Raw genomic sequence first — 24,465 nt, forward strand, 5'->3', positions numbered from 1 at the left:
TGCCAGTCTCAGGATACCCCTCTGCTGTTGTTCTGTCCTCTCCTATTTCCTGGAATGTGTCCTCTCTGCTTCATCCTGATTAAATGTTTCTCTGTCCATTTAAACGTGTCCTTACCCTATTCCACCATTTTGATTCTGCTCTTGGAATCATTCTTACAGAGTCTGGAGGTTCACAGTCATGTACACAGTGAAGTGGATGCTGCACCAGCAGTTTTTGCCCTGGAAGTGGAGGCATCTGGGCTGACCAACTGAAGTCTATTAGAAGCCACACTGCCCAGAAGCTATCCTATCCAGGAAGAGACAACTTAAAGTCGAATAAATCCAGCTCCATTGTTCAAGAGACACATTTGCTAGATTGCTCGTAGGGATATGAACTAAGACCCTGTTTCTGGAATGCAGCAGGGGACACATATTAAGCAGCATGGGGTGTCTACTCATTCCCAGCACTCTTCCCTCTAGGATTTTATCCACAGTTTTCAGGGATGTGGATTGCAGCACTGCCATGACAGCTAGAGAACACCTGGATTCGTCACCAGTGGAAGACTGAACAAGCTGAGGTATCCACAACAAAGAACATGGTGGGTGCATCAGACTACACTGATGGAGAAAGGTGCTGATGGCCAGTGTTGGGGCCTATAAATAAACACAAATTCTGAAATAGCAGGTACTGCATGACCCAAGACCACTCATCGGAAATTGTAGTCATACTCATTTGAATATAGAAATTGCATTATATGAAAAAAATGTGGTCCACACAGATGTATAGTCCCAACCCGAGTGCAGTAGTCTTTGGGAAGTGATAGTCCAAATAGTTTTTAGTTTCTTCTTTACATTTTCTAATACATACACTTTTAAAAAACTAACACCTTGATCTTCATTCCTTGTTGAAAAGCAATTAGTAAATCAGCTGTTTCTCAAGACGAAAAGGAAGCTTGCTGAGCCCAGACTCAGCCTCCAGACTTGGTACTTTCCAAACATCTCCCTGGTGACATAGCAGGTTCAGAAGGATTAATCGCATACCAAATGCCTGCACCACTTTTGAGTTACTGGCCTGAATCTCTCCTGAAATTCCCAACTAGAAACCAATGTTCAGAGGTACCCAAACAGACTTGCAAATATGTGAGCAGTAAGAGAAATGCCAAGCAGAAACAAAAAGTAGGACTGGGCATTTGGTATAACAATAAAGACACCAGTTTCCCTATCAGAGCTCCTGGCTCTAGCTTTCTGCTAACACACACCCAAAAGACAATGATGATGATTCAAGGGTCTTTAGCCTGCCTTTATGGGGTCTTCTGCAGGCCACACATCCTGTAGTAGACTTAGGGCTCTTTAGGACAGCACTGAGCTAGGGGGACAAGAAGTAAAATCAGAGCAGAAAATTAGGGGTTCCCTGGCAGTCTCTTCCAGGCAGGGAGTTTTCCATTAAGGCAGGCATGTGGCTGGTACAGGGCACCCCTAGATTTTTGGACAATGTCTTTTCTACTTAACTATCTTTCAAGCCAAGAATCAATGCCTGATTGTTTCTGGCTTCTTTTCCTCCCACCATGGGCCAGGACAGTGTCTGAAGCCAGTGCTGAATTAAGGCATCCTGCCTTTCTTGCATGACACTATGACACTTGCTTCCCTCTTGATTCATGTCCTTGACAAAGTTCTTCCCTGGTTGTGGGGAAGAAGGAAGTGGAAGGATCTGGCAGGTTGGCTGCACCATGACCCTGCTGAGCAACTTACGGAAGCACTGAGGCAGCTCTCCAGTCCAGGATCCATTCCCCTCACAGGTCAGCACCGCGGGCAGGGACAGCTGGTACCCCTCCAGGCAGGCATAAGTCACACTCGAGCCCCACATGAAGTCAGATCCTACCACCTTCCCGTTGGGGATGAGCTGAGGTGGCTTGCACATGATAGCTGTATGGGTGGGTCGGGGGAAAAAAAGGAGGCTGAGTTCTGGTCCTGCTACAGCAAAACCAGCCCAGTCACCATCGCTGATACCTTAGGCTGCCTTGCACCTGCTGGGAGCCTGGCCCTGCAGGAAGACCCAGAAAGGACCCATCATGCACTGGAAGTCTGATCTTTCTGCACTTTACAATGCCCTCTCTTAAGTATGACCCTATATTCCTCTCTTGACACAGCCCTCTCAACGTTTGGGGGCTAGGTCTTCTGACTTCCTCCTGGTAGATGTCCAGGGACCAGTTATCACTTTGAAAAGATGTTAGGGCTACATCTTGTCGGCCTCCATGCCCTTCCCATGGCTTGCTCTGGTACCTCCTCTGGCCCTCCGCTCACATCTGCAGCCTCCATGCTCTGCCCCCGGCCCACCCCACTCTGGTACCTCCTCTGGCCCTCCGCTCACATCTGCAGCCTCCACGCTCTGCCCACGGCCCACCCCACTCTGGTACCTCCTCTGGCCCTCTGTCCAGATCTGCAGCCCACAGACGCACCTTTGCACACTGGCTTAGTGCCATTCCATGTCCGATCCTTGGTGCAACTCAGCACAGACACCCGATGTGACTCCATCATGTATCCAGGCATGCACTGGTAGGTCACGGTTTTGTTATACCTGAAGTCGTTGCCTAGCCGGAGGCCATTGGCTGGAATCCCGGGGTCACCACAGTTTATCACTAGGAGAAGAGAGACGCAGCACTGTTCACTCCTGGCTTGAACCCCATTTCTCCTCAGCACCCAGATATCATCCCTTTACTTTCAGTACAGGTCCAAGAAGGCAAAGCCAGCTCAGCAACACCCTCCCTCCTCACAGGCTCCTGGTGTCCATTCTCAAGCCCATTTGGTCAAAACTCCCTATGTCAGCCCTCCCACCTCTCCACTGCTTTGTCCACCCCACGCTGTGTGTCTGGCTCTGTGGGCTAGGAAGACCAGTGTTCTAATTCAAAGTCCGCCCCCTCCAAGAGGCAGTTCCCAGAGGGCTCTGTTGAAGTTGGGCTTTAGGAGAGTAGAAGTTTCCAAGTTGAACAGCCTAATGTGAAGATGGAGCCCCTAATACAATATCTGTTAGAATAACAGCATTTGCTGTTCTGACTAAGAGGCTGCCATAGGCTGCACAGCCTGGAAGCAGGGTCTTGCTATGGGATCCATGTGCACAAGAGAAAGCCTGTGCGCTCGTGGGCTGCCACACTCACTCATATATGTTAAATGAATACAGGCCATATGCACCATTCACATGGGCCTGGCCAGCTTCCTAGTCTCACATGGACATGTTTCCCTTGGCATGTTGCAGCTGGATCACCTGGACCGTTTGATGGCCATGGAGCCCTGAGGGCTTGGTTCTTACCTGTGCACTCGGGGTCACTGCCTGTCCAGGTGCCATTGACGGAGCAGTGTCGACTGAGCAGGCCTGGGGCATAGTAGCCTTCCCGGCACTCATAGACGATGGAGCTGGAGAAGACCAGGCCATCGCTAAACGTGACTCGGGCATTGCTTGGAGTCCCTGGGTTCCCACAGGAGATCACTAGAAAGCCAAAGGGGCACATTATCCATGAGACCCTGGCAGGTGGCACCAGGGGCAAGGACTGTCCAGAAGAGGAGGCCAAGCTACAAGGGCCCAGCATGTGGGGCCGACTCTCCTGCTGCCTCTGGGGCTCTGAGCATCTCACCTTGAGCTGGGAGGAGAGACTTGGGTGGAGTGCTTTAACTTTCTTTCTTTCTTTCTCTTTCTTTCTTTCTTTCTTTCTTTCTTTCTTTCTTTCTTTCTTTCTTTCTTTCTTTCTTTCTTTCTTTCTTTCTTTTAGGAGAAAAGGTTATTTTATCATCACAGCTAAAAATTTAAGGAGCAATCCATTGCCATCAACACATACCCAATTTTCTTTAATTCTATGTGGGAGTCCTGTAAGAAGCTTCTGGCTTCTGAGTTTGGATGGCCCAGCTATAGTCGTTACAGCCATCTGGGAAGTAAACCAGCAGATGAAAAATTCCTCTATATTTCATCTCTGTAAATATGCCTTTCAAATAAAAGTAAATAAATCTTAAAGAGAACTTTCCCATATTTGCTTATGCTGAACCTGGATAATGATTCTTCTTCTCCAATCAAAAGAATAGTGAGTTGGTTCCTTAGCAACATCTAAAGGAGAGTCTTGTGCTTATGTAAGGGCCTTTTGGAACTGACAGATATGAAATGTGCTGCCCTCTGCCTTTATTATCCTTGTTGATACTCAAACCATCCCATCTTTGGTTCGTTCCTGAGTTTTTCCCCATGATTCCTGGGTGGATTCCTTGCTGGTGTGAGAAGAGGTTTCTTTTGTATAGTCCCTATCCTGACTTGAACCATTAGGAGCTTAGTTCCTTCTAACGCACAGTGCATTTAGAGACCAGTCTGGGCGCTAATGATACTTATGGCTTCTAACTGGCTGTTTATTTTATAAATTTAGCATGGACAGAGCTGGCAAAATAACTCTTAAAGATTTATTGATTGCTTTATGTGTTTGAAAGGCAGAATGGTTGAGTAACAGGGAGATACAGAAAGGAGAGAGGGGAAAGAAAGAGGAAAGGAGAGAGATCTTCTGCTTTCTGGGTCACTCCCCAAGTGACAGCAATGGTCAGGGCTGGGCAGGCTCAAGCCAGGAGCCAGGAATTTTATCTGGATCTGCCACATGGCTAACACAGACCCACACACGTTTGAGCATCTCCCATTGTCTTCCCAGGTACGTTAGCAGGCAGCTGGATGGGAAATGGAGGGGAGCTGCTGGGACACTAACCAGCTCTCCAATAGGGGATAGCAGCATTGGAAGCTGGTTTAACCTACTTGTTGTACAACAAGGACTTGAATCAGTGCCCACAAGGGATGCTGGTGCTACAGGCAGAGGCTTACCCTGCTATGTCATGCAGCCTGCTCCAGAAAATAGCTTTCTTGAATGGAAGATACATATTAACTTATACTGATATTTCTAACCCAAATTTAGGACTAAGAATTTTGTTCTCTGTTTTTAAATCCTTTATGCTCAAAATATTGGGTCCTAATGTCTGTCATCTAGTTGTATTTATTTCATCCATATATGCTCTGTGTAGCTAATACATCCTTTCAAAATAGCAATAGTTTCAGGATAGTAATGTAATATTATTACTAGTAACATGATGGTTGAAAGCAGTTTAAGATTTATTTTCAGTTCTCTGTCCTTAGGCTACATGTCACAGTCAAATTCCATTTATTCAAGTCAGCTGTAATAATTCTCTGGGTTATTAAATCACCAGCTCAACTAATTTTTCATTGGGGATTTGATATTTAGAGATCACATGCTTTTAATCTTTGATTTGGTTTAACCTAACTTTAAAGCTTATACAATACTTACACGGTTTAAAAAAATCTACAAAATAATTCATGTTAATTCACACAATGGATGAGCCCTAATGTCTATTAACTCAACACATATTTGGGTTGTTAGCTGTGTGGAAGACAACAGTGATCCAGTTAGGTCCTTTGCCCCTGAGGAAATTGGCCTGCTATAAGACACCTGCCTATAGAAGAAGTAAAATATGATGTAATAAGAATTATATTCGAGGGAAAGTGAGCAGTAAGAAGAAAGTAGTGAATTGAAGTAAGAGATGAAAATGTGAGTAGACTGCAGCCCTTGTTGGAGTGCCTGGGTTTGAGTCCAGCTCGACTGATGATCCAGTTCCTGCTGGCGCATCTGGAAGGCAGCCGGTGACCACTTAGATATTTGGGTCCCTGTTATCCACGTGGATGGAGTGGCTGGCTCCTGGCTTCAACTAGACCCAGTCCTGGCTGTTGTGGGCATTTGAAAAATGAACCAAATGGATGAAAGACCCCAGTTTCATTGTCTCTGTCATTCTGCCTTTACAATAAGTAGAAATGAATAAACAAACATTTGAGACAAGAAGCAAACCTGAGAGGGTCGGTGGAAGCTTGCCAAGGGGAGCATGCCAAATTCTAAGAGCTGAATATGTGTGTCTGGGACACCCCCACCCCTACAAAATTCACGCCCACTTTCTGTTGTTGAACATGCCTGATGTGGTAACTGACCCCATTCTGGCACGGGGTAGGAAAGCAACATGGGTCATGTACATTTCACTGTCTGTCCCCCTACCACAAACTTCCCTTGCAGTGTCTCCAAAATTCTCACAAACAGTATCTCCAGGCTTCTGGGCAGACGACAGGTCTCATTTCCGGGCAGGTGTCTACTGATCAGGGCCAGAACATGTCCCCCTTATCCTGCAGGACTACTCTACAACTCCTACTCACTGACCCCACCCACTTTTCACTGCCTCTTACTCCACAAAGGAACCTGCCACCTCCTGGCCCAGTTCAGACACCCAGTTCCATCATGACCATGCTTTGCACTGCCCCGACCACTTACTGCCCATGTCTAAATTGCCTGGATAAATTCCACCTCTCCGTACAGTAAAATGGGTCTAAGCAAAAGCAGCCTGGTGTATACTGCTGTGATTTTAACTAAATGATTCACTGCCTGCCGCGAGCCTCACTGTTGCTTGGAAACTGCGCTCTGCCTGGTCCTGTCCCCACTGCCACCTGCCGTCCTGTCAGAGCTCTTCTGTATCTTCTCCCTCAGCTGCTTAATACACTTCTTGCATTAAAGAGTGTATGAGTGTGTTAGGCAGGCTGGCTGTACTTATTTAATAATAAGAAGAAATTCATGGGAGCAGCTGTAACATGTTTGAACAAACAGGTTTTCAATTTAAAAAAAAGATCTAGTATTTTCATTTTATTTGAAAAGAGAGAGAGACAGACAGAGAGATTTCCATCTGGTTTTTTTTTTTTCCATAAAACGAATGGGGCTGGGCAAGGCTGAAACTAGGAACCCAGAACTCAATCTGCCTCTTCCCAAATGGAGGGTGGGGACACAACTACTTGGACCATCACCGACTGTCTTCCAGGTGCAAGAAGTTGGTTCCCAAGTGGAGTAGCCAGGATGTAACTAGGAACTCTGACATGGGACATAGAGACTTAAGCCACTGTGTGTCAAACATTCATCCAGAGACAGACTTTAAAAATGCTTTTTTCCTGGGGCTGGTGTGACGGTTTCATTGATGAATTCTCCACCTTCAAGCACCAAGAACCCAAATGGGCACCAGTTTGTGTCCTGGCAGCTCTAATTTCCATCCAGCTTCCTGCTTGTGGTCTGGGTAAGCAGTGAGGATGGCTCAAGTCCTTGGGATCCTGCACCCACATGGGAGACCCAGAAGAAGCTCCTGGCTCTTGGTTTTGGATCAAATCAGCTCAGTTGTAGCCATTGTGGCCATTTGGAGAGTGTCTGTGTGTTTGTGTGTCTCTCCTTGTATTTCTAAATCTGCTTTTCCAATAGAAATGAACAAATCTTTAGGAGAATGTTCTTTCCTCCCAAATGTAGGAGCGAACAGAGAAACAGAATTTCCTCCACTGCCCTCCCTCAGGGAGCACTGAGGACCTAGGTGGTTTTGACAGCATTTCTGACTGGATTGGTATTTATCCAGGCACTTGGAGTGTCTGCTACTTCCCGTAGATAGAGAGCTCTCAGAGAACCACATGATAGTCATCTTCATTCGTTCCGGCTGCCCTAAGTAAACATCACAACCTGGTGGATGAAACACAATCCCAAGGCTGGGATGCCTGAGACCAAGGCAGTGCTGACTCTACTTCCGGTGAGGACCCTTGCTGGTCCAAAGATGGCAGCTTCCTGTGTGTCCCCGCATGCTAGGAGGGGAAGGAACTCCCTGGAGCCTCTGTGCGAGGGCACTGACTCCCCTCACGAGAGCTCGAGCTGTCTCCAGGAGCCCCTCTTTCCGTCGCTGTCGTGTTGCTGGTTAGGCTTCCACACAGGGAATTTGCAGGGCCACTAGCGTTCAGCCCACAGCAGTGTGTCTGTATTGGCTACAGCGCATCCCCAGCTCACATCACCACATCTGGCACATTGTTACTGAATGAAGTTATATGGAAAATGGATCAATTCATGGGCTAAGTTTAGCCTTCTTTTGTTTTCTTCTTAGTTACAGGTTGTCTTTGGATTACTAATAAAAATGAGTAGGGGGTGATCGATGTGGTGATGTTAAAAAAAAAATGAGTAGGGGGTCTGGCATAGTAGCCTAGTGGCTAAAGTCCTCGCCTTGCATGCTCCAGGATCCCTTATGGGAGCCGGTTCATTTCCTGGCAGCTCTGCTTCTCATCCAGATTACTGCTTGTGGTCTGGGAAACCAGTTGAGGACAGCCCAAAGCCTTGGGACTCTGCATCTGCACAAGAGACCCAGAAGAAGCTCCTGGCTCCTGGCTTCGGATGGGCTCAGCTCCGGACATTGTGGCCACTTGGGGAGTGAATGAGCAGATGGAAGATCTTCCTCTCTGTCTCTCCTCCTTCCCACTCATTTTAAAAATAAATACATTTTTAAGATGAGTGGGAACTGTCTAACAGCCCACCTAGGGCCATGGGTTTTCTCTGGGAGGGTGAATGAGTTGCATAGCAAACAGGGGCAGGGTGCTGGGGTTTGGCAAAGGGGGGAAGCAGAATGGTCACATACATTACCTCCACACTCAGGCTGCGAGCCACTCCATGAGCTGTTGGCTTGGCAGGTTCGTTCAGAGGATCCGCGGAGTGTGTATCCAGCCTCACAGCTGAAGCGCATCAGGCTGCCCGGAGCAAAGCTATCCCCCAGTCGGATGCCATGGGCTGGAATGCCAGGATCGCCACAAACTCCTGCGCTGGTTCCTGTGGGTCAGAACCAAACAAAACTCATTGCCTTTGGAAGAAAAGGGAGGAGGGTAGAGAAAGAGAGAGAGAGGTTGATTCTCTCTCTGGATGCCCATAACAGCCAGGGCTGGACTGGGTCAAAGATGGGAACCAGGAACTCAACCGAGGCCTTTTGTGTGAGTGTCAGGACCCCAACCACTGGAGATGTCACTGCTGTGCTGCAGGGTTTGCATCAACAGGAAACTGGAGCCAGGGGCCAGAGTCAGGTCCTGAACTCAGACACTCCCATATAGGATGTGTCTTCCCTGGGGTCTAAATTGCTAGGCCAAACACTCACTCACTTATTTTATTTTTGCTGACAAGGAACAATTGTGTATCTTGTGGTGTTTGGACACATTTGCTATTTATTTCGAAATCTCACTATAGAGAAGTGTAACTGTCTGAGGTGTCTGATACTGCAACTTGCAGTACTCACTACTCACAAATCAGGCAAGGAAGTGAGTTCTAAATTACATGTTCTAGCTAGCTTGTAGCATTCCTGGCCTCTTGCTACATTCCTGCATTTACCTGGCTTCTGAAAGGGTTTGGGGACACTTGGGAAAGTGCTAAGGACCCAAGAGGACAGGAGACATAGCTGCAGGACCTGGCACCTGCGGGCTTGAGAAGGCCTTACACCACAGAGATGGAAAGGAGACGTTCTCCAGTTCAACCAGGCCAAGCACGAGGAAGGAGGAGGATGCTGTGGGATACCGACAATCGCCCGGGAGGACAGCACATCCGGTTTTCATGGAATCTCTCCCCTCATGAACCCATGGGGGCATCCATTTGTAACATGTCCCTTCACTTAGGTCTCCACCAACCTGCCAGCCTGGGATCATGTCTGCTTTGTTTCTTTAGCTTGGGAGTATGCCATACAACTTTATTTTCTCCCCTTTCCTTCCTCAGGAGACTCATTTAACCTCCAACCTGAACACTGGGAAGAAGAGGAGTCTGCCAACTTTGCTGAGGGTTTTTTTGATCTTGAAGTTTCCCAGGTTGGAACTCGGGCAATAGGCAGTGCTGGGTCTCCTTGAGGGCATCCAGGGTGGCAGGTAGCTCTCCCTCCCACACTGGCTAGTTGGCCTCAGCTACAGCCAATTCTGCTGTGAAACAGGCATATGGTGGGTGCGGTTCCCCAGTTGAAGGAGCTTGTTCTGTCTGGACTGCTGTGTTGGGGGCTGTAAGGAACTCTGGGCCAGAAAACTGCCCCTCAGGGCCACGTCTTTGTCAGCAAAGACGGTGAGGCTGGAGAGGTGGGCAATGGACCCCTTCGTGGGGGTCTCAGGTCCCAGAAGTCTCTGCATGCCCCCAGTTGGCCTGGAGTTCATGACACAGGGTGCTTTGTTGGCCATCATCCTGGTCCACTGAATGAGGCCAAATATGCGACTGGGATGCTTGACTGTGTTTCTCAGACCTGTCACGAGCTGCTGCCACGGAGATGACATCTGTAAGTCTCAGGAAGGCAGCAACTACCTCTGTACCTACCATTATTCCTGGTTGCTGATTTTCCTTATCTAAGGCATTTAGGGTTCATTCATTCATTCCCCAGCCCTGCATTGATAGAATTTCTTCTAATTGTGTTCTTAAATGTCTCCAGGAAGGTGCTATCCCTGAATCTCACGTCCATCTTTGCTGGATACACAGGAGAAATGAGGCAGGATCAGGGGTGAAGCAGCCGAAGGCACCTCTCCTAAAGGACAGTCCATGCCCTCTGGAAGCTCCTTTCTTGCTTCTCACTTGCCATGCCTGCAGGGAGTTCACTTGTCTCTGCCTGGGAGCCCTTTCCTCTGCTGGCAGGACTACTCCTGGGGAAGCTACACAAGGGTCATGTGGGAGGCGCAGATGGGTTTTAGAGGTTCTACATAATAATTGTATCTTAATATTTCCAGTCGTTCAAACCTTGGCCAACACTGGGAAGGAAGGTTAGCATCTGTGATAGCAAAACCTGGCTCCCCTGCCATGGGTCAGGAGTATGAACATGTGGTTGGGTCACATATGCTAATGGGTAGGAGGTGCTTTTCCTTCCTTCCTTCCTTCCTTCCTTCCTTCCTCTCTCTACTTCCTTTATTTTTTTCTTTCTTTCTTCCTTTCTTCCTCTACTCTGTCTTTTCCTTGTCCATGCAGAACAAACATCCTTCTAGCAGATCAAAGGCACCCTAAGAACACCATCAGCCCAGTGTCTGGGAGGAGGTACCTTGTTCCAGGCAAATGGATTTTCTCAACAGGGAGAGCGGCACGTATCTACTTAGCTCCTTTTATTGCTGGGAATGTCCTTTACTCCTGGGACATGTTCTGAAGACACCCAGGAGGCCTCATTGTATATTACCCTGCCTTTCCCACACTATGCTCCCAAGTCACCTGCTCCAGGAGGCCCAACAGAAAGAAGTCAGGGGCTTAGTAGGCAGTTCTTCCTCTAGCTTATGCCAGGGAAGTGCTCAGGATACACATGTAGACCTGCCCCGGTCATTAACTGTGTGAGGATAGATTAATAGGTCTATGTGCTGGGTAATGAGACCGAGGGATGTGTCTGAGAACAGTCTTGGGCAGTTTTTAGGCAGACCTAACAAACATCTGGTTCAATATTCTGGCATTGACCTTGATTTTGGTAGACAGACTTATCTGGGAAACTTGGCTGCAAGAACAGCTGCTCAGCTGATGATGGACATCTCGCACTGGGAGAAGGCTGCTGAATTAGGAAAAGGTGGGGTCTTTACTTCTGGAAGGGAGCTGGCATGGCCAGAGTTGGAGAGTTGACTTCAGTACCCAGATGGGATTCCTATAGAACCATGATCCTTGTAAGCAACTGCCTCTTTTTTCTTTTTTAATGATTTGTCTTCTTGTAAGCAGTTATAGAGACAGAAGGACACACACAGACACAGCACGAGAGAGAGCAAGAGAGCACCTCCACTTTTTGGTTCACCCGCTTAACAGCTGCAATAGCCAGAATGGGGCCAGGCCAAAGCCAGGAGCCAAGAGTTTCATCTGAGTCTCCCAGATGTATGCAGGTGTCCAAGCACTTAGGCCATCTTCTGCTGCTTTCCCAGGCTCATTAACAAGGAGCTGGAGCAGTTGGGACTTTGAACTGGTGCTCATATGGAATACTGGTATTAACCGATAGTCCCTCTGTTATCTCTTGAGGATAATATACTGCACAGGAACGCTTCCCAGGGCTGAGCAGGATCACTTTAAAGAAGACAGAGCTGCAAGGTACTTGTTTTCTAGCTTAGTGGTTCTTGATACCTGCAGGACAATTCTTTTGCTCTGTTGGACAGCATTCCAGAGGAATTTCTGGCTTGGAGAACAGGGCAGGCAACCTGGCAGTTCCTATATTTCCTACTTGGATAGCAGGTCACTGTGCTTATAGGTCAGTGGTGAAATGGATTTGCCTGTAGAAGTTTGTGGACTGACTGGTGTCTCAGGGTGGTAGGGGAGAATATTTGTCCCCACTAAGCAGACAGGACATGGGGCAAGGTGGGGGAGAAAGCAAGCTGGGACCCAGAAATTTAACGCAGGGAAGAAATGAGCATAGGCGAGGGTGTATGAGAGATTAGGGCTGTCCTGGGAGCTCCTTGAATGCATGGGAGTGGACAATGCTGATTAAGGGAATGAAACTGGAACTTGAAGGTTGAAGTCCAGCAGGGATATTGTCTAGCTGTGCTGTCCACCTGCAAGCCAAGGGATGAGGGCTCCCTTCAATCAATCAATCAATCAATCACACTCACACCTTGGGAGCTCATCCACTTCCCATCTGCCAGGCATTCCTCCTGACCACCTTGCCTTAGTACCATGCTCTATACCTGAGCAGTGTGGTAGGGAGCCAGTCCAGTGTCCATCCAGCCCACACATGCGGGTAGCGTTTCCCACCAGCATCCGCTTGCCAGTGCAGCTGTACCGCACGATGGAGCCCACGGTGAAGCTGTCCCCCGACATCTGGGCATGTGGAGGGGAGCCTGGGTGACCACAGGACACCACTGTGAGGAAGAGCACACATTTTAGCACCTCTGCTTGGAACTTGATCTACAACGCATAACACACCCTCAAGCTTCTTGTAGCAGGAGTCAGGGAAGCAGAGAAACCCTTAAGTTTGTCCTGAAGCACCTGGCAATGCTTAGCCACCTCCCTGTACAGTTCCCAACCACAGAAGGGGAGAGTAGTGACTACTCAGCATGCAGTAGGTCCACAATATCAATTTCTTTGGTCTTGTTTCTCTGTTTGCTATTCTTTAATTCCTCTCTACCACAGGACACACTCCAAATGTCTCTGGGCAGACAGGTGGTCCACATGACATACGTATGGCACGGGGAGCTCTGACATTCACGGATTATCTGCATTGGCCTTGAACAAGGATAAAGGCAGGTTACAGTTCTTTTTCAACTCCATTCTACAGTTGTATTTTAAGTTATGCCCAGTGGATTCTGACACACACTTTCCTAAATTGCTAAAGTACAACTAGGAAAGCCAGTGATAGGGTAAGAATACCAGAACTGAAACACACTGACTAGGGCAGGATGGGGCTGTTGCATCATTGGGCTTGGCCTTCCCATCACTTTTGACAGGTTGACGGATCCCCAGGTTCATTCATTGACTCAGTGAGTGCTTGTTATGTGCAAGGCACAGTTCTACATGTTAGGGAGAGCCAAGTCCAAGTGCTCACTGAGCTTATTGTCCAACGGAGAAGAGAGAGTGCAAAGAAGAAGATAGGTGATTCCAGGGGTGTCAGTGAAACAGAAGAAAGATGCATCAGGTAAAGAGTATCTGGGAGTGAGGTGAAGGTGCTGCTTGCGAACAGCAAGGAGAGGCCAGCTGTGCGAAATCAGGAGCAAGAGTGTCACAAGGAAAGGAACCTCAGACGTAAGAGCTCAGAGGACAGAATGAGCTTGGTGTGTCTGAAGAACAGCAAGAAAGCCAGGGATGCTGGACAGAATGAACAAGAGAAGAACGGAAGAAGATGGAGTGGAGGCTCTCTGGGGTCAGGTCATAGTGTGAAATTTAGATATGATTCTAAGCACAATGGGACAGCAGTGAAGGATGGACTCTGATCTACCTTGAACAAGCTCAGGTTACTGAGTGGAGAGATACTAGGGCAGGCCAAGAAAGAAAGGGTTGTTGCAGTAGTTCCCAAAGAGATGATGAAGACTTAGATTAAGTCTTGGGGTCTGGTAGGAGGCGCTTACGGTCATCATTATACCCAGACAGGCATGGCCTGGATACTGACCAGGAGAGGTGATCAAGAGTGGGACCAAATTGTTCTTGATGATGAACTGTTGGCAGAGTCAGGGAGGGCTGGAAGGTCCCAGGTGCTCCCACTTCTCACTGTGATCTTGGTATGTGTGCAGTACTCTTTTAAGGGTTTGTGGGGGATGATCTGCAAAGACTGCTGCTGACAATTCTTCCCATCAAGAGCTGGAGCCTGCTTCCCTTCCTCTTGGACATGAGCTGGCCTTTGGACTGGCTCTGAATGATGGACTGCACTAGGAGTGTCACTGGGCCAGTTGCAGCCTATAAAGTACTTGGAACACTACTGCTGCTGTGCAAGGCAATCTTGCCTGAACCACTGAATGCCAGGACATTCTGTGGCAAGAGAGACTACGCTGAGACCAACCACAATTTTTCTGTCAACTACCAGCACCAAGGTCTCAACATTAGAGTGAGGACATCTTAGATTTTATGGTCCAGTTGGAGCACAACAATCAACAACATATGCAAAAGAGATGAGCTGTCTCCTTAAATCCTACCCAATTTACCAATCAAGGATAGTGAAATGATTACTGCATGAAGTCACTTAATGCTTTGTCTAATTAGTTACACAAGAGATCATTGAAACAGAATAGATATGTCATTGGGGTTCTTGAGGTGAAGGGGTGATATCCTGTGCGTGCAGAGGACATGAAATGTCACTAGCTTGCTGTCTGCAAGGACAGCCACTAACTTCTCCCATCCCTGAGCACGCTCACCACTCTTCCCATTCCAGGCAGTGCAAACTGTTATTTCCTCTGCCCTTGGATCCAGGCTGGTTTTGTGACTTGCCTTCATCAATAAGACAATTCTGAGAATTCTGAGTTCTGAACTTAAGACATAGATCTAGCCTTCTTCTGAGCCGATGGCCACCTCTGGGGCCCCAAACAGACACGCAAGGTCATTTTGGATTCTCTGGTCCTCACTGAGCTATGCAGTATAGATGAGCCATCCTTGCTGGCATTGTTGGTTTTATGTGTGAACAGGACTAGGCCACAGGTGTCCAGATGTTTAGACCAACATTATTTTGGGTATATCTGTGTGGGTGCTTGTGGGTAGACTGGGCAGCTGGTCCTCCCCAAAGTGAATAGATCTCTTCTAATCCTTTGAAAGCCAGAAGCGGGCACAAAGGTGGAGAAGGGACTTCTTTCTGCCTGGGCGCCTATCTCTGAGCTCAGATATCAGTCATCTCTTTGGTCCACAGACTCAGACTGGAATTTACACTCTCAGCTCTCCTGGCTCTCCAGCTTGCTTGCTGGAACTCTGGGGATTCTCAGCTTTCACAATCTAGTGAACATGCTCCTTAGGGCAAACCTCTCTCTGTTTCTTCTGACATTATGCCTTCTCTTGGTTCTGTTTCTTTGGAGAACCCAAATTATTGTACCTTCCAAGGTCTACCCAAATTTCTGGTCTACAAAACTATGAGAAAACATAGTTTCTGTTAAGTCACTAAGCTTTGCTATTCAGCAATGGCTAACTCATACAGCAAGTTTCAAGGGTTTGCTGTTTATTCCTTACCACAACTCTCTGAGGTAGGCACTGTTTTAGTCGCCACCTTACTGATAAGGAGAAGGAGGCATGGCAAGGACAAGGAACTTGAAGAATCAATTCTGGAAACTTGCCATGTGATAGAGTCCACACTCTCCTGCTTGGTAACACATCATCTTCTGCAGCAACATCTGGATGGCACCTCTGATTCCCCCTCTTCTGAAAGGAATGGAGTCTCCAGGTACAGTTCTAACAATTCCTTGAATGTTCATTAAATACTTTTGTCTCCTAAAATCTATCCTATCTTAACTCTCTAATAGTTTCTCAAATAGATTCTTTTCTGATGGACATACATATAGAACAACACACTTGCAGAACACACAACAGTCATACTGTGCAGCTTCATGAACTGCCACAAAGTGAATACATGGATGAGACTCCGGTATCTATGACCCCTTGATCAAGAAAGATCATTTGTGCCCTGGAAGCTCCTCACATCCTTCACCTCCCACCACACCTGCTCAAGGTGAACACTGTCTTAACTTGTATTACCAGAAGTCAGGTTTGTGCCTGCTTTGCTTTTGAGTTTTACATAAATGGGATCCTACATTACATAACTTGTATTTAGCTTCTGTCGTGTGGAGCAATAGTTCATCCATCATTGTTCCAATAGAGTAGGGTTGGCAAGCTTGCTGCAAGGGGCAAGACAATAACACTTTAATCTCTGAGGTTCATGCATAGTCTCTGATCCATATTTTTCTTCCTCCTCATGATAAAAAACAGTGGAAAAGAATGTTTTATCTGAACTTGGAATAGTGAGTATTAGAGGCTGGAAGGGGAATGGGCAGGGAGTTAGATGCTGGGTCACAGGGACCAAAATGCAGTCATGTTGAAATATTAAGTTCCTATATTAGAGAACACAGTGGGATGACCAGTTCACAATGAGGCATTATGCTCTGCATAAAGAACTGGAAGAGAGGATTTGGTAGGCCGCAAACACAAAGATAAGGAAATGAAAAGTTAGCTGCCTGGCTTTATCAGCTTACTCTGTGTATGTACTGAAATATTGCACTGCATCCTACCTAATGTATAAGTATTTCATATCAGAGATGTTTTATAATGAAAAAAACAGGATTAAAATCATACACACATAAACACATAGTATATATATACATAACATGTGGTATTCAGGGTGTGTATATGTATTTAAATATAATGCTCCAGGGCCATAGAAAATCAGGCCCATGAACCACAGTTTATCAACCCCTGCCATGTAGCACACCATTTGGTGTAGTTTTCTATTGCCGTTATTGCCACACAACAAATTTCCTCCAAACTTCACTCACAATAGATTAATTACGGCTCATGGTGTCTACAGGCTAAGGATCTGAGAGTGTTTGGCTGGGTGACCCATCAGGTCCAGCCAGGATGTTGGCTATGGCTACAGTCACTGAAGGGTTTACTATTGACTGTTGACTGACCCAAGAGAGAAAGGCAGAAGTGACAATGTCACTTGCTGTCATTTCCATCTTACAGGTTACACAGACCAGCCTCTGTGCCACCTAGGACAGTCCATAAAGGTGACTAGAGTAGGGTCATCATTTATGTTGGCTACCATCACACAATATGATTATATTGTGTTTGTTTACGAACACTGGGTTGTTTCCAGCTTTCAATTTTTACTTTCATCCATGTCACTGGCATGTATACATATACATTTATATGGGCTACCCCTGATGATTTCTGCGACAGTGCTTGGCTATTTTTTTTCTGATTCTTATTTGGGTCTAAACTTATTCATGGGGAGATTCGAGGAGAGTGTTGAATTGTGGCTCTAACAATTAGTTTCTGAAAAAAAAAGTGCATGCAGTGCCTGAAATTTCTGTCATTGGCTCCATCCAAGCTCCCTGTGAATATGTACAACAGGCAACTAGCGAACAGCATACTGCTTTATTCTTGTCGTAGGTTCACTCCTTCAAAGGAGGAAGAAGTCAACAACAATAATGTTTTTGACAAAAAAATAAAACAATGACAATACCATCTGGCTGCTGTGGAGAGGGAAGAACAAGTAAAGGAGGTGTGATAAAGAGAAATGACTTTCATTCGTTCAGTGTTCATCTGCATAAAAACCAAGGAAGTCAATTTGTCAACGTGAAAAAAAATTTAAAATGTTTTAGTGTTCTTGTCCATGTCTAAATGGGGACTCTCTAGGTTATTTTAGTGGCTAGATGCTAACTACAAATGAAGCTTAAATGTGTAGATAAAAATAGGCAAGATAGATAGATATTCCATACTCCTAATATTGTAAGTGCTCTTTCATTATGCAAAATGCACATGTATCAGGGGATTGGAAGAAACAGCTGATCAAATTATAATTCAGCAAAAGCAGACAATATGACTCAGTAATTTGTGGTTGAATAAAGGTTGTGCTGAGTATCACAGCAAAAAGAAAAGAGCCCGAGGCTGGTTCCGAGACTCTAGGGATGGGAGTTGGACTATGGCTATCTCTCCCCAGGTACTGTCTTTCATTGTCTTATAATGAAATGGCATACAGTAACAGGCCTGGGTCACGCATTATCTTTGGTCCATGTACATCCATATCAATGAAAGTGGTCTGCTGTCACCTGGAAGGAACAGGTGATTTTCCTTGAGTGGTTTCATCTGGGGAAATGTGAAGTCATTTACAATTTCCCAAAGTCCAATTAACATGCACTTGGATCTTATAGATACAGTCAGGCAGTTAGTCTACTAAAACAAGGTCATCACAACCATGAAACAGTGAAAATGTTTCTACTGGGAGTCAAAGGAAAAAAAGCAGATAAATTTGACTTTGCTCAAATTAAAAACCAGCACACATCAAAGGATGCAACCAAGAAGCTAAAAAAAAAAAAAAAAAGACCATCTCCAGAATGGAGACAATACTTGCTATCCAAAAAACATAAAGACCTGTTACAGTCAAATGACCCAATTAAAATACGGACTTGACTATACATTTCTCTAAAGTAGATATACCGACAGCCAATCAGTCTACCAAAGACACTCAATGTCACTGGTGATTTAGGAGATAGGAAATCTACAAGAAGCTACCAATACACATCTACCATGATGAAAAAACAGTAATAACAAGTTTATGTGCTCATATAAAAAAAAGTGGAACCCTTACACTCTGCTGGGAGGAATGACAATGTGAAGCCATTCTAGAAAACCCTTGAGCAGTCCCTCTAAAGATGAAGCACAGAGTTCCCAGGTGACTTGGTAATTTCACTCCAAGTCTACTGCCAGGCAACACAAGTTCACACACAAACCTGCCCACAGATGTTGACGGCAACACTGTTCATAGCAGCCCAAAGGAATACCCAGAAGTGGAAATATCTACCAGCTGATGAATGGACAAATACAGGGTGGTAACACTCATTTCCAGGATCGTTCTTGCCACATAAGAAATGAAGTCATGACACCTGCCAAAATATGGAGGAGGCGGGGGTGTTACTGAAAAATATACCGCATGGAAGAGAACCAACACAAAAAGCTCCGTGTGATGCCACTGATAGAAAACATACAGAATGGGCAATTCCACAGAGACAGGAAGTAGATTAGTGTTGCCCGGGGTGGGGGGAGGGTGGTGAGAAATAAGGAGTGGCAGTGAAAATGTTGGACTGTGTTGATGAAAACATTCTGGAATGAGTGGTGATGCTGTACAACTTGATGAGTAGACTAAAACCACTGAACCGGATTCTTATTTTATGGTCTGTGAACTGCATCTCACTAAAGAAAAAATACAGATGAATTAAATCTTCAGTTGAAAGAAAATATTATTGTATGAGTTTTTAAAAATCACAAGTGTGCATTTTTTGCAAATAACAGTTTCAAGTGAAATGATTAAAAATACACTGTATCTTAGTTATCCACATTATTAATGTAATTACATATTCATCATATAGATGCTAATATTGACATCTGGTACAATAAGCCTTGGGACAGAGGTTATAACAGATAAGTGAGAACTTTGTTTCATCAGAAGATACAGCAGTTTGACCCTTAGAGCTCTGAATTTCAGCCTACACCATGTGGGCAGGTGTGTCCATTTTCAACCCCAGACTACTAGCTGTTGCTGACCAGCAGCGACACGAACAATGGGGCACACTCTTGAGGGTCTGGGGAAAGCCGGAACCGCAACTGGACCCCTTATTGCCAAAAGCGGCTGCTTTCATACCCTTCTCTCTGCTGCCTTTATCCCTGTTGGTCTTAGCTTTTCTCCCTGCTTCTCTAGCCCTCTGCTACTTTTCTTCCTGTTCCTCTCTTCGTAGGTCTATATTGCTTTGGTACCCCTCTCTCCCGCTTTTCCCCATTCTTCTCCTTGTCCTGTACACCTTAGCTGTTACCTTAGCTTATCTACCCCTCTGCTGCCCCGTTCTTCTTCTGTCTGTCGTTCTTCTCCCCATCTTTCTTCTCCTCGTCCCATACGCCTTAGCTTTTACTGGCTGCTTTTATACCATTTTCCACCAATCACTTCTCCCCGTGGGTCCACTTGGTGCCAGTAGCAATGACAGAATGTATAAGTATAGTAGCAATGACATAATCGCAGCGAGGGCATCAGCCTATCCCTGTGACTTCCTGTTTACCTGCTGGCAAGACCAACCCTGCCTCCTGGCCCTGGGTCAGCTGCCATCCTGTGACAGACTTTCCTATTCTGGGGAACGGCTTTGGCACCCCGCTCCCCACAACTAGCTGGCCGTAAACAGCATTAGATGGCCAAGATGGGATCCTCAAAGGGAAATAAAGGCTGTGAGTGGCTGTACCAGCTCTCCTTACAGCTACAGGCACATGGGCATAAGGAGATGGAGACTCCCAGACTGCAGGGCCGAGGAGATGAACAGATATCTGTCCTAGCAAAGACAGGGGACTGGGTACACCTCTACCTGTACTGCCGGTAGAATGGGCAGAGGACCATCCTTAACAGCAGAGAAGTACCAAGTTAGCTTCTTTGCTCATACACAGTGTGAGGCCAGCAACCGGATGTCAGAGGATTTTAGAATATCCCTGGCCCTGTAACCCTTACGTTGCTTCTCCTTAGATCAATTCAAGCAAATGTGGTTTACTAAGTGGCTTCTATCTACCAGGCACTGTGCTGATCGCTGGGCATGACTTTTCCTATTTAACATGCTGACAACCCCATGGGCTAAGGATTAGCACCATTTTGACAGATGAAGAAACAGAGGCTCTAAGAGTGGTCTTCACTTGGGAAGACGTGAAGTATAACCTATCAAGAACATAACAGGTAACTTATAGACAACAGACTCGAATCAGCATTAGACAGTAGCAAAACTTTAAAGACATACAGGGGGAACCAAGAGCGATCCTGACAATCTCTTAACAGGAGGTCATATGCACAGAGCGGCGGGGGGGAACGCCAGAGTGGAGCAGGGGGACAGGAGGAGACTTGTATCCCAACCCTGAAGACTCCCAGATCCTCACCAAGGACCATCAGTATGGGCACCAAGGACTATATCCCAACTGCCAAGGAGACCTTGGGGAAGTGGAGTGCCTTCAGAGGCCAAGAACTCTGAGGTCATCCACTCCTGTTTGGATCTCCCACATGGGATGGAAGAAGCCCAAATCCTTCCTCGCAGGAGCCAATGTCATCGGAACAACAGCCAGGAACCCTGAGCAGTCCACAGAAACAGAAGAACAGTAAACTTCCTTCAGGAATCAGGAGAGGAACTTTCTTTGGCCCCTACCTAGTTCCAACTTTGGATCCCCAAGCTCTCCTGCAATGACCATCAGGGTTGCTCCAGAGTCCCCCACCCCCCCAAAAATATTAGATTAGATAGATAACAACAAGAAAAGCTCAGTACCAGACAGGAGACGGTTAGCCTGGACTCACATATACGTTACTAGGTAGGACACAAAGATAAGTTATTCCTCACTAAGGTACTGAAGATTTCTCTGCACACCCCTCCTAAAACTGTTCTGTACCTCAACTGTTGACAAATGCCTTATTAGAGTTATAAGCCAGCATGGACTATCCCAAAATCCACCAAGTTCAGTAAAAATCATGCTTCAACACTACAAACTACTAAATACAAAAACGAAAATAGACACAAGACAGCTGAATAATACCCTATAGCCATCTTAAGGTGTATAGCAGCCAATTGTGTATATACTAAAATTGAAATGTCAATGAAGTAATCACAGGATGTAGTTAGAACTTGCATTTTCTAACATATTGGTTACTCAATACCATGTCAATTAACTGTATGAGGTTGTAAACCGTTGTTGATGTCACGTTGTGGCTTTTAATGGGTCGGGACGATATTCTGCCAGCTCTGCCTTCAGACCAGAGATGGTCTCCCCAAGAAACTGTTGAATTTATCTGGACAGTAAGATACTGGACACTATGCAAAGTACATGCTTGCAATGAAAGAATTATGACTGGATTTGAACTGTAATACTGCAACAAGGTGGAGGAATCCATCATGGGGTAGGGCACACAGAGGGGTTAGGGGAATCCCAGAGCCTATGAAACTGTGTCATAAAATGAAAGGTAATAATAAAAAAAAGAGTGGACTTCACCTGAACCACATAGCTTGTTAAATGGTAAAGCCAGAGTTTACATACAGGTGGATCTGGGGCCTCTCAGCTTCAGTGCTTCCAAGGCAAGGGGCTCAGGTGTTACTTTTTTTTTCCATGAAAAGACAGAAAGAGACAAAGTAGGGAGATGGTGTCTTCTAGGCGGCCAGTTCTAAAGGTGGGGGATCCTAAGGACTGTAGAGTTGGTGGCGGGTGCATGAGGAAAGAGAACAGGTCTGTGGCTGGGAAGAAAGAGAGTTCAAGAAGGGCTTTGGTATCCAAGGAACAGCCAGGGGGACTGCCATGGACACACACCCACATGCACAACGCATATCCCCGGACTGTCCCTTCCCAGGACATGGACTTACAGAGACACTGGGGGCGGGGGCGGTCCCACGTGCCATCGCCCTGGCAGCTGAGCACGGGGGTGCCCAGGAGGTAGAAGCCGTGGCTGCACTGGTAAGACACGGTGGTGCCATAGCTGAACCTGTGTGGGCCTTTGGTGTGCACCTGGCGAACGCTATTTTCTTGGTGGCCCGGATCTGTGCAGTTGATGACTGCAATCAAAAGAGACAATTAGAAACGTGGATGAGGGGGTTTTCTGAAGCTTTGATGCGATCATTCAGAAACCCAAATAGAGATTCCTGGCATAGCAGAACCTTTCCTTCCAAACTGGACCATGGTGCAGATCCTATCTGGAGGAGGGTGGGGTGTGGGTGTGCTGGTCCTGAGCTTGCTGTACCCCTCTTTGCACTTTGCACCTTGATTACTGGCTGAGAAATGCATCCTTTACAGAAACTTCGCCCCCCATGCCCTCATCGTTAACCCCTCCCTCTCCAGTGCTCCTCCTGTGTGTGAGTCCTGCTCCTAGGCAAAAGGCTGGGACAAGGTTGTGGGGGCAGGGGGAGTGGGAAGGGATAGGAGGGGCAACTCACTTCTGCAGGTGGGCAGCATATCGCTCCACTGCCCGCTGGCCAGGCACTGTGACTGAGCAGCCCCCTCAGCCACATACCCAGGGTTGCAGACAAACTTGACCACATCGTTGAGGTTGAACTGGCTGCCCTGAGTGAGGCCATTGATAGGGTTTCCTGGGTGGCCGCAGGTGATGGCTGTAACCGAAACAGAAGGCAGGTGGTGAGTCTTCCTGCCAGTACACACCTCCTACAAGCAGCACTTCTTGGGCACATCAGTGCAGTTCAGCACTAAGCCTCATTCCAGTCTTTTTGGCTGTAAAACCCTGTTTCCGGCCATTGGCACAGTAGCAGCAGCTCCCCGCCATGGAGAGCTGGATAGTGGCTCTCTCTGTGGCCAAAGCTGTTAGTCCTGCCTTAACTCTCCAGCCTCTATGCCTGTGGCCTCCCACTTCCATGCCATGTACTGGACACACTGACAACTACCCTGGAAACCTGGACTGAGCCAGGGTCAGTACTAAGCAGGCCTGGGGCAGAGCTCTGCCTCCCTGTGCAGCAGCAGCCCAGGCAGATGCTGGGGACTGGAGTTGCTTCTCTGCAGCCTGCTTCCCCTCTCTGCTCTCCGACAGCCCTTGCTTGGGAAGGGGGCTCAGGCACTGCCCTTTCCATGGGCTTAAAACTAGAGTGGCTGATTTGTGTGATCTGGGAAGAGGGAGCTGGCTTGCTTGAATCGGCTCTGCCAGCTGCCCTCAGCAATAAAGCTCTCAGCTGCTTGCCGGGAAGCAGGCTCTCCCCGACCCTGGCCTGCCTTTGCTTGGGTCAGCCAATCCTCCCACTCGGAGCATGGGTAACAGGCCCCACTTGGCTCTTACGTGCAGCACTGGTTTTCTACTTGGCCTGCATTAGTACCGGAGGTGATATTTGGGCCTCCACCTGCCACTGTGTTGTGCCTATGGCTTGTTCAAATACGGGCAGTGGAGAGGAGGAGGACCCAGGGCTTGTAGGCCTGGTCCCAGAGATACTGAGCCCTCAGCTCTTGCTGCTTTTCCATCGTGGTACCGATGGCTCCATCAGCTGCACTGGCCTCAGTGAGGCTTCTCGAACACATCAAGCCAGCTTCTACCCCAGGACCGTTGCATTTGTGTCTCTCTGCCTGGAGACCTCAGATGTTTCTGGATGTCTGCCTTCAAGTTTCCCCTCAAGTATCACCTGCCCAGTGAGACCTTCCCTTACCCAGGGAGCCACGCCCCCGTCAGAGCCAGGCCCTCACCTAGCCCTACCTCTCTTTGCAGAACCATATCAGTCCAGCTTCCACCAAGACAGCTGTCTGTGCACTCCAGAGCTCCCTTTACCGTCACCGTGCTCCAGAGGGCAAGGACCAGGGCTTACTGCTACACCCTTGGGTCTGTATCTGCACCTGACTCGCAGTGGGAGCAAAAGAGTGAGTACATGAATGGCTGGAGGCCTGGCCTTTGGTCCTTAGTTCTTCGTACAGCCTGCCTGGCACCAGAATCTCCCAGGCCTCTCCTTTTCAGGTTCCTGTTGTGAGAAGATGAGGAACCCCAAGGGATGCTCTCTTG

At 47.2% G+C, this 24,465-nt stretch overlaps 1 protein-coding gene across 1 annotated transcript in view; it reads right to left on the reverse strand.

Annotated features, from left to right (window-relative positions):
- CSMD2 (CUB and Sushi multiple domains 2) overlaps positions 1-24,465 on the reverse strand; it is a 112,855-nt gene that overhangs the window by 19,555 nt on the left and 68,835 nt on the right. The window contains exons 24-30 of the mRNA XM_058661032.1: positions 22,910-23,083; positions 22,343-22,531; positions 12,479-12,652; positions 8,478-8,660; positions 3,284-3,460; positions 2,436-2,615; positions 1,729-1,902 (exon numbers count right to left, since the gene is read on the reverse strand). Coding sequence (XP_058517015.1) covers positions 1,729-1,902; positions 2,436-2,615; positions 3,284-3,460; positions 8,478-8,660; positions 12,479-12,652; positions 22,343-22,531; positions 22,910-23,083 — 1,251 coding nt within the window. The remainder of the gene's footprint in view (positions 1-1,728; positions 1,903-2,435; positions 2,616-3,283; positions 3,461-8,477; positions 8,661-12,478; positions 12,653-22,342; positions 22,532-22,909; positions 23,084-24,465) is intronic.

Source organism: Ochotona princeps, chromosome 2 (genome assembly GCF_030435755.1).
Source record: "Ochotona princeps isolate mOchPri1 chromosome 2, mOchPri1.hap1, whole genome shotgun sequence".
NCBI lineage: Eukaryota > Metazoa > Chordata > Mammalia > Lagomorpha > Ochotonidae > Ochotona > Ochotona princeps.